At 41.1% G+C, this 10,490-nt stretch overlaps 1 protein-coding gene across 1 annotated transcript; it reads right to left on the reverse strand.

Moving 5' to 3' along the window:
* Positions 1–1,259: 1,259 nt before the first annotated feature.
* PSMA4 (proteasome 20S subunit alpha 4) lies at positions 1,260–10,247 on the reverse strand. The gene is made up of 9 exons (XM_082322126.1): positions 9,951–10,247; positions 9,700–9,740; positions 9,313–9,355; positions 8,344–8,506; positions 6,921–6,998; positions 6,593–6,681; positions 5,613–5,743; positions 5,275–5,398; positions 1,260–4,794 (listed from the first exon to the last, which is right to left on the reverse strand). Exons 2-9 carry the CDS (start codon positions 9,700–9,702, stop codon positions 4,640–4,642), a joined length of 786 nt encoding a protein of 261 aa, XP_082178252.1. The 5' UTR covers positions 9,703–9,740; positions 9,951–10,247; the 3' UTR covers positions 1,260–4,639.
* Positions 10,248–10,490: the final 243 nt, after the last annotated feature.

Consider the following 10,490-nt stretch of genomic DNA (forward strand, 5'->3'; position numbering starts at 1 on the left):
GTCTAGTTAACTGTGTTAAATATAGTTGCCACTCGAATGTGCAGGACACAGCAAACCGGTTTTATTACATAACTATGAATTTGTTTGCAGCTGTGTCCTAGCTAAGCAAAACAGATGCTGTAAGATATAAAAGGATTAAACTGTCTCGGTTACATGCCCAACATTTTGCTAAATATTTTATGTAGCATCATCTGGCACACATTAATTATGTTGTATTATTAATGTTTTAGAAAACAGCAGTTATAAATAAGCCATTTTTCCTGCGGCTTTGAACTTGAAGCAAAATGTTAATACTAACAGCAGCATGTTAAGTTTAATATTTATCATTAAGTGAAAGCCTAAACAATTACATGAGTAATATCTGCTGTCTTTCAAAGGGTCCTTCTCAGCAGGAGTTGACATCCGAAGGTCCCCACTAAAGTATGTTCTGAGGATCTCCAGTAAATTGGCTGATGGCAGCTTTTACTGTGCACTGAAGAGTACTTTAACTGGAAAGCCAATGCCAAATTAATCACAGATAAAAATAGCAAGCTGCTCAGTTCTCTTTGTAAAATCAGAAATATCCTAAAAATTTTTTTGTGAAGCTGAATTTTCTCCAGATTAAAGACAAGAGCTATATAATCAGAAGGGTACTCTCAGATCAAGTTATTTTAGCAGTTTTTCATCTTGTAATAGAAATAACTGCAATTAAAACTTGAAAACAAGGACAACTTTTACTACAGAAAAACTGTAATGGAAAATATTCTTTAAAGAAGATGAAAGACATTTCAGTAAGCCCTAGAATCTCATCTAGTCTGAAGCTACATCATTTCTCTCAGGTATGAAGTACCTGAGTGCATTAACTTCTTGGACTTGGATCTTGTATACACCTAGCTATGTTATCTATGTATCACATACAGTTCTGTGGCCTCTCAAACCGTTAATTTGAATGCCTTGTAATCACTAGTATATTCATTCTCACAACAGAGCAGAGCAGTATTGTCCCTAACTTTAAGATTACGACCAGAAAGAATAAATAATTACCTTAGGAATCCATAACAAAACAGAAGCAGCAGTCAAATTTAACACAAAAAGTCCTTTGTTTATCAGTCATCTTAATTTGGGTGCCTTTGTAACTCTGACAAGTAAAATATTTGGATGAATAGGGAAGTACATCTAAAGGAATCTTCTGTCTTCCAGTGCAAAATACAGTAAGTCACATAAGAAGCAGTCTTAGAAGTTAATTTGACTTTATTGGAACAGAATACAGTCCTCTAGAAAACAAGCTAACTCCTTTTTTAAACACTGACAGATGCAAGAGACAGCACAGGTATTACTGGAGAAGCAGTAGTTTCATTATCTCTTAAACTACTTAGAATAACAAAACACATTACAATTTATTAGGGCAATCTATTTGTGAATACTTGCCCTAACAAGTTCTATCATGCACTCAAGTGAGATATAAACTATCCAGTCTTTAAGTTTACTAACGTCATATTATGCAAACAGTTTCAAGTAAATACTTTTACCTAATTTGAAAAATCTGTCACCTTCCACAGCACCACATGAAGTTCTGGTGTTAAAATAACATTTAATCCACAGCAATAGCTAAATATTTCAAATACTTATGTAATACACTGTAAACTCTACGTAAACACTACGTACACCAAAAAAAACATACAAAGAACAGGAAGATCATTTTGATTAGCAAAGACAACTCAAATGTATCGCCAAAATCATTTTTCTGTTCTTACGACTTATCCCCAAACCACTCCCAGAAAAGGCACAGATAGTGGTGATTTTTTTTTTTTTTAAAACACACAAAGCCAGAATCAACACAACAGGCCTACGCAGTCAAACGCTGCTCTATTTCCAGGAAAAACAGGTAAGGAACTTGCATTAGTGTAAGGATGTCCCGGGAGGATTCTAGTCAATAAAAGATATCCAGCATCTGCTTGCTGTCCTAGGTTCAAATGCAGAAAAGAATCAGAAATTAAATGTAGTTAAGCAGAACTTTACTGTACATCTTGGATGTGAGCGCCAGCTGGAGTTACTTGCCTATTCCAAGGCAGTACTGAGGCTCATCTCACAATCAGCTATTAATGGCACTCAGAAGAGATGGTGGGTTTTAAATTAAATTGGTAATTACTGTTCAGAGATTATACTCATAAACTATTTGACAATGCTTTTACTTTGCGTAAACAAAACCTTTAAATAAATAGATCTTTTAAAATGTAGCATAACTACACAACTTATCACAATGCTTCAATACATAATGGAGTACAGATCAGAAAATTATTTAAATCATTCCAACTTTTGATTATTACAGTATCTAAAAAAGTTCTCCTTTACTAGCAAATGATGCAGTGTTTGGCAAAGAAATGCTGTTGGCAATTCTTTAAACAAAGATGCAAATATATTTGTTATCCCCTCTTCGTTAGAAACAGAAGCATTTAAGAAAAAATATTTTAATAAATATACATCCTAAGTTATCTAATACTACTTCTATACTAGTACACTAAACAAATTGCCTTGTGTGATTTATATACATTTATGAAACCAGACTCAGATGCTCTTGATGGTTTCCTAGAAGACAGAAAGCATTGCTGGAGTCTATTGCGTTTTGTTTCAAGTGATCTTTGAGAAGTTGAAAAAACTCCATTTTGGCATTGCTGCTTTTAGGGCATATTCCAACTACTTGTATAACCATCATCAGTGATGTAGAAATCTGCAAAAGATGCTGATATATTGCATTCATGGTATCAAAAAATAAGAAGATTGAGCACTGACTTGTCAACATAAAAATGGAGCTTGAGGTATTTTATACAACCCTTTATAACGGAGATTAAATCTTACCTATTGCATGTTGTCTCCAACCATTCAGGACTTGTTACACGAAATATCATTCTTATGTTATTATTTGGAAGATCTACTGTTGCACAAGGTGCAAATAAAACTCAGGATAACTATTATTAGCTATAAAATTTTAATACTAACAAAGTACCGCCTAAGTTCAGTACAAAAGACTAAAGCAATCAGCCTGCACTGAGACTTAGAAAATTAACAAGCAGGTCCTGCAGCCTGCACAGAACCCATGCCACCCCACGCTCCTCTCAGAGGTACAGGGGTTTCCAAAGTGAGCGCAGTACATCTACGCAAGCTGCAGCACAGACACCTCAAGTCAGATTCCCTCCTCTGTTCTCAACAGTGAATTGTACAGCAATGAGCTCAAAAATGGGTTTTGTTGAGACTAATGGTAATTTCTGGCTATGTTGACAAAGCACATTTTATCAGTCAAAAATGTCTGGGATACATAAAAATAATAACACACTGTGTGGATTCACTCCATTTCTTTAAATGATCATATTAAATCCTGTAACCACCAGCTATCCTTTGGGGTGTTTGAAAAAAAAAAAAAACAAAACAAAAACAAAACCCAAAACAACCCCAAAACGCTACAAAGTAGACACAATCCAGGGTTGGCACAAAGGGGCTGGATCACCGTCAGTTTGAAATTCAGCAGGTAAAGCCTCTCATTTAAGCACGTCACTCAGGTAAGCTTTTCACTTTGCTTTTGATAACTGAAAAGGTGCAAAATAATTTTCAGTAACTTGTTTCCATCTCCTCTATTAACTCCAGATCTTTTTTTTTTCAGAACTAGAAGAGATTTTTGTTAATCTGAAAATCATATTATTTTGCATCCAGTATAGGGACAATATGAACAAAAATTATTGTCATTTCTAATTCATGCACAAATATTGTGATTTTTCAAATGGTTAACTGGTTAGTTTTCTAGACCGTTGTCTGTCAGAGAAGGGAAACGAATTCTCTGGGCAAGTATCAGCAACACTAAAATAAAGAATATAAAACATTTCAGTTCCCTTTGAGGATAAAATGTAAAATAGTCAACATGGCCTAAAATCATGCACTATTTTATTTACCTATTTGCATTTTGACAAGATAGTTTAACATTTTCATGTGGCCTTTGTAAAATGTCTTTCTAGTTTGTGTGAATATAGCTAGTGTTATATGATTAATTTTTTAGAAAACACATGCACTCATGAAAGGCTATGATAAACTGAACACATTTGCTACAGGGCATGTTTAAAACACTACTGCTTGCAAGGACATCAGTTTGACATAGCCCGTTATAAAATAGGCCAAAATTAAAACTTGGCATGCCAGCACACTTTAATTCTGTATTTGTGAAATAATTTTTCAAACTCAGGAGCCCTTTTTCACTACTTTAAAAGGAAAACCCACACGTACACACAAAATTCTAACAATTCTAACACCATGTTTGTTCTTTACCAACTAGCATATACCTTGTTTTAATGGTTTAAAGCGATTAAATCCCTCAAGATTGTGCATATCCAGGCATTACTGAGGAAATAAAGACACCCATCACTATTCTTCTTAAATTTTATTCCATAATAAAAAATAGAAGATGAAAGAAAGAGAGTGTTCAAGAATTAAAGCAATTATTGGTCAATGTAAGGAGCAGTAAACTAATTATCTGAATTATTATTAAGGACCTGGTTCATCAAAAGTAATTCTGGGTCCTCCATGGCATATTTGTAGGCTTTTACGAAACAGAAATTGAGATTATCTTTTACTGAAGCAGGTCCTATATTATCTACAGAACACTTGATTTCATATTCTATTTATCCTTCTCTTTTTGTTCTTTTTCCTTCTTTTCACGTTCAGCTTTTGCTTCCTCCTCCTCATGTTGTTTTATCAACTGTTCCACCTCCTTTTGCTTCAGAACCCTTATTACTGTCTTTCCGTTCTCTCTTGTCAGTGTTGCAATTTCAACTGAAACACATGGAACAGACAGCGGCGTTACATTTTGTCCTTCAGACAGAGCAATCATCAGAAGGGTAAGATTTGTGGTTACAACTGACAATGAAGCAGAAGGCTCTTGTCCTGCCTCTACAAAGAAGCCTGACGGGCAAGCCAGGCAGCAGCAGTCCTCTTCTGCAGCAGCGTGTACAAGCGCATTAATACCTCTCCAGCGATTCTTCTACCAGACACGTAGCCATTTCTGTGGCTGCACCAATGCGGCCTACGATCCCTGAACTGTGGTCCAGCCCCTGGAGCTGACCAAGGTGGATCGTCCTCAACTAAGCTACCGCATGCCTCTTAGAAAGGTTAAGGCTGAGAGCTGCTGCATCTTCTAAAAACATTTTTCACATGACAACTAAAAATCCAATAAACCACATCTAGTGTACATACATTCACTACGTTTTCTTTTTTTAAGCAAAGGGTGTTATCCCGTATTAGTGAACTGCTTACCTTTCTCTGCAGAGAGTTTGCTAACATCCATGGTTTTGTTTAGAACCTTAATGGCTAATGCGAGTGCAGTCTTTAAGGTCATTTCTCCTTCTTTGTAGTCTTGCTTTAGCATTGACACAGCTGCCTATAAATTTCACAGAAATGAAAATGGTGTCTTTGGGCAATCAATCAAACAGTTGCTTTTTCCCAGATAATATCCATACGTGAGTAACAGCAGTGTTTCTACAGTTACCCATTTCTGCTCTGCACTAGTAATCAACAACTCAGTTTAATTAGTACAGTGCAATTTACACTTTTTTTTTTTACTTGACTTTTTAAGAAAAAAAACCAGAACTTACAGCACTATTATTCCCAATGCACGTAGCTTTCCACCCTCCATAATTTCCACTAGGATCACTTTGATACAGCTGAAATCCATAATGCTTATCCCAGCCAATATACAGTAACGAAACACCAAAAGGACGTTTTCCTGTTGAAAAGAAGGCTATTAGCAATCTAAATTTAGTAACAAGATTGGTCATGAGTGACAATTATTTTCTTTGATTTCCTTTTTCAAATCTATTCCTGTGAACTGGGATTTAACAGACCGTTCTGTACTTCTGTTGCTTGAGATAAGCACACCAGCATTTCTTTCCAAGTCATGGGGTGGGGGGGCAGCAGAGGTTTATTTGGTTTAACCCTAAGAGCATCTCATTTCTGTCTCCACAAATTGTAATTTATCATCTCGGGATTTTACATCAAAACCTAATGTAGCCTAGCTGTTAAAGCATATAACTTAACAGTGTCAAAAGCCAGGTACATAAAAGGACCATTCTTTTACACTACATATATGTAAAATACCATAATCATCAGTTCATGTACTAAGGAACACTACTTAAAACATCATTTTCTAACATGTTGCTTGATCCACAGAAATAGTACTTTTTAACGGTACAATATTGATACCCCTACATATAGCCTTATTTGTGAGTCATTGTGCCATTATGCTGGATGGGCCCAAAATGCTGAAAGGTTACATATCAAACAATTCTCTGCTGGTCTTCTGAAGGCATTCACTAAATCCAAGAGCACTCAAAGCATTCTATGCAATGGGCCGGAATCTCGGCCACCATTTTCTCAATCACTAGAAAGTAGCACCTTCAGTAGCAAAACAGTAACCATGACTACCCATTCCTCTCAAATTTGGCTATTGTTTTTCCGATATAACTTGTTACAGAAGAATTTAGTAGAACTGTCCAGAGACTTGGATGCTTCAAATTATGTAACAGAATCATTCTTTAGACATGTAAAAGCACAACGGTTCATCGCACTTCATTACCTCCAAACTGTGTATAAGCCTGCTTGATATCACACAGGGCTGTTACCAGTTGTTCACAAGGAATTGGCTCTTGATATTGTAACAAATACCTAATACAAAAGAGAAAAAAAAAAACCCCAGTTTTCAAAACTTGTTTTGCTGACAGTATCCTGTACCACATTTAACATGAAAGAAGTTCTTACGTTAGAGCCTCTTTGATCTAGCTGTTTTATTTCAAGCAATCTACTTCTGCTCTACTAAATGCACGTTCATGTTGATTTAATACATGAACAGAACTGAATCTGACAGCACAGGCAAGTAAAACCATGTTAACTATCAGCAGACCTACCTCTGCGCAATCAGTCTCAGTTCATTTGTTAGGACATTGGCATCCGAAGTTATTCCTGCAACACTGCAAGCCATATCCCTGCAATACAAGCATACAAATTAACTGAATTCCTATCAGTCTCCAACAAATAGTCACATCTTCACAGAGCGGTTCAAGCAGAACACCTACTGTTGGGCTGTTCTGATCAAAACTATGTAGCTGCCACATAAAACAGGTTCATCAGCGCCTGCCTTTAGGGTACATCAAAATTATTATGTAACCATTTTGTAAGAGCAGAGGTGGACAGCAAGAAGTAAACGGGTTAGTTACATGTATAGCTCTGAGAAGAGGATCATGCCAAAGATGATTCAGTCCCAGGTATCTTCCCAAGAGCCATTAGGTACATAGCAGTGCCTATCAGGAGGCCACCTGACACCAGAATATTGAAGGAGCCATACAGATGTGACAGGCCTTCAGTGGAAGTTGCTGGCTGACACACTGCATTTGTGTAACTGAAACTTAGCGATCTGGATTTGATCACACGAAAAACAAGCGCTTCACGCCCTTGATTGTTTCGTTAGCTCTAATTTAAGATCTCTTTTGTCCAATCTGATATTGCTGCAAAGCCTTCACTACACAAAAAGGATTCAAGAAAAATAATCCAGGTTATTTTTTCCAAGTGAACTTAAGACTTTTTCAGAAGATGGAAGGGCTGGCCTAGGGGACTACTCCAGTGCAGTTACACAGCCTCCTTGAAAAGCCAGTACCTCCTACGGTTCTAGCTGCTTTCAAGAATGGGAAGCTAACAGGATGAAAACTATTTGTGTTTCGTGTGCACCTTCTGGCAATGATGAAGCACTACCTCCCTTATAGGCAAGAGAGCATAATCCGTAACGCTCTTTGCTCTGACACCACAAATTTAACTTCCAGAGAGCTAAAAAGGAAGTCATAATAGGGAGAGAGATCTCTTCTGCTACAATTGTGGCAAAGAAACCTAAGGCATGTTTTACCTAATTGTCTTGTTCTCTTTGAATCATTAAAGAAGAACAAAGACTTAGAAGAAGATGCTGAGCTGAAATAGCACAGTGATTTTTGTGTGCATTCTATATTCTGCCCCCCCAAATGGTATTTCGTAAAACTGAGATATCCTAATTTTCTGAAGTGCTGCAATAACATTACCTTGTATGGGGAAGTACCAACAAAGAGGCTATTCCACCTAGAAAATTCTCCTAGAGATTAAAAAAACAAGTGATGCTTCTACTTCAGAAGGAGAACTACTGAAGCAAACAATGACAAAATAGTCATACCCGTTTAAAATGCTGAACATAAAGAATACTAACAGTTCAAATAAAATAAAATGAGGTTCAGTTCTAAAATGTCTGAATAACAGTAGTGTTTTGTTACTGATAACATCACTGGACATCTGATCATTATTTCAACTTACTCGTTAAGTTTGTATATTTTCTCCGAGAAAAACACTTCATCGAGAAGCTTGTGAATGTTGCGTCTCTCTGCTGCTAGCAAAACACCATCATTTGCTAGAATTCCCAAGCAAGTACCTGCATGTCCAATTGCTTCCATTGCATATTCAACCTGGTACAAGCGACCTAGGAAAGGATTTAAATTGTAGTAACATCAAAAAAGTAACACTGAACAAGACCAAGTACGCAAGGTGACTTAAATTTGCAAGAATCTGACAGACGCTCATTGTACAACCTACTCTTAGTACTTCAGTCTATTACCAGTTGATAGTAAATTAATTGGTTGAAAAGGAGGAAGGAGTCAGAGAAGGAAAATCCACCAATCTGATAAGGTAATACAGGGCATTGCCAGTGTGGAAAAAACCCTCTTTTACAAAAGAAAAAAAAAAAAATCCACATAACTCTCTGCTGCAGTAGAATGAGCCAAAATAGACTTTCAATAATCACAGAAAATTATTTGATACTATACTTTGAGTACATCCCAACTAAGAAATAAGAAAGCATGGCTTGTACGTACTTGTTTCGGCATGTGTAAGAATAACAAGGAGAGGTGTGATTGTACCAGCAGGGTATTATGTGTTCTTGGGGGGAGGGGGGAACAGTAACAAAATCCATCCATACTCAAACAAAAGATGAATGGTGAAGAATTGCTCAAGTAATTTCAAAAATGTGGCAGGTGGTATTGCTCACTAATGAGGCACAGTCTCATTATTGATTGAATTAGAACAAATTTGGGTGTCTTCACTTCGGACCCTTGGTCTCCTTACAGAATTGGGCGCTACTTCTAGCAGCTATATATGGTTTTTGCAACTCGTATATGGATGGAAACATGCTATAAACAGCCAACCTTTGTACAAGTAGTTTGTTATTTAGTTTTGAGAAGCTGGATAGAACAGTCAGAGTTTACTTGAAAGTGTGGGGTTAAAAAATACCTTCTGGAGAAAAGATGGTAGTTCTGGAGTCATATCTTCGAGACTGTAAAAAGCAATAGCTTGTTAAATATCATCGTTCTCTTGTCAGAAAGCAACATTCTAAAATTAGCGATGCTCCGAGCCGCACATAAAAATACCAGCCGCTTAGCGACCTCGGTGTGGCACCACGGCACGTCAGTAACGCCGCCACCATGACACACGCGGGCCTGGCCCCCGGCCCCAGCCGTGCCCACGCCCCCGGCCCCGCAGGGGCTGACCACGGCCGCCCTGCAGCGTGACCGCCCGTCGCCGCGCCACACGCTGCAGCCGACCCGCCCGCGACTCGACGCGACCCGCGGCGCAGCAAAGCCCCGGGAGAGGCGGGCCCGGCCCGCAGCTGCCACTCACCATCGTGCCGGGGACGCGCCGCGGGCGGGAGGGAAGCGGGCCTGCAAGACACCACAAGGCGCGTTAACCGGCACCCGCCGCCCGCCCCGAGCCCCAGAGGGCGCTGCAGCCGCGCCCGGCCCAGCGCCCCCGCCGCGGCCGCACTGCAGAGTCATCCTCGCCGCGGCGGAAGGCGAGGGCCTCGCCGCCGCCCCCCGCGGCCCGCACCGGGCGCCCCGCTCGCCCCAGCCCGCCCGCCCTCCCGCACTCACTGACGGCAGGCCGGAGAGGGCGAGCGAGTCCCGGCCGGCGGGGAAGAACCGGGCGCTACGGCCGCGCCCAAACCTTCACCGCTGCGTCGGAAATGGCCGCCGCGCCTGCGCGGTGCCGCCTGCCGGACTAGGGCGGGGCCGGGCCGCCCTTCCCCCTACCGCCGCCGGGCGGGGCTGGCGCTCCCGCCCGGAGGGTCAGCGCGCGCAGCTGCTCCCGCCGCCGTGACGGCTGCCCGCGCGCCGCTGGGGCCGCCCCGCGCCGCCCTAACGGTTCTCCGCGCGGCCGCCGCACCGGCTGCCCGGGCGGCGCTGGGGCCGGGCCCGGCCGCCCCGCACTGACGGCTCCCCCGCGCGGCCGCCGTAGCTGCCGCCCGCGCGGCGCAGGGGCCGGCCCAGCCCTCCCCCGCCCCGCCCCGCCCCGCCCCGCCCCCTTGGCGCTGTGAGGAGGGGCGGCCGGCCCCGCTGAGGCGAGGGCAGTGACCAGCGCCCCACGGGGGAGAGCCCGACCCCCGGCCCGGGTGGTGCCCCGCCCCTGCCGGC

Source organism: Platalea leucorodia (assembly GCF_965183815.1).
Source record: "Platalea leucorodia genome assembly, chromosome: 9".
Taxonomy (NCBI): domain Eukaryota; kingdom Metazoa; phylum Chordata; class Aves; order Pelecaniformes; family Threskiornithidae; genus Platalea; species Platalea leucorodia.

What these genes read in the sequence shown, in the direction of transcription:
- PSMA4 (XM_082322126.1), bottom strand. An exon ending in CTGAGACTGATTGCGCAGAG is followed by an intron (nt 6,682 to 6,920) that starts GTAGGTCTGCTG and finishes CTTTTGTATTAG; the next exon opens with GTATTTGTTACAATATCAAG. An exon ending in GGCTTATACACAGTTTGGAG is followed by an intron (nt 5,744 to 6,592) that starts GTAATGAAGTGC and finishes TCTTTTCAACAG; the next exon opens with GAAAACGTCCTTTTGGTGTT.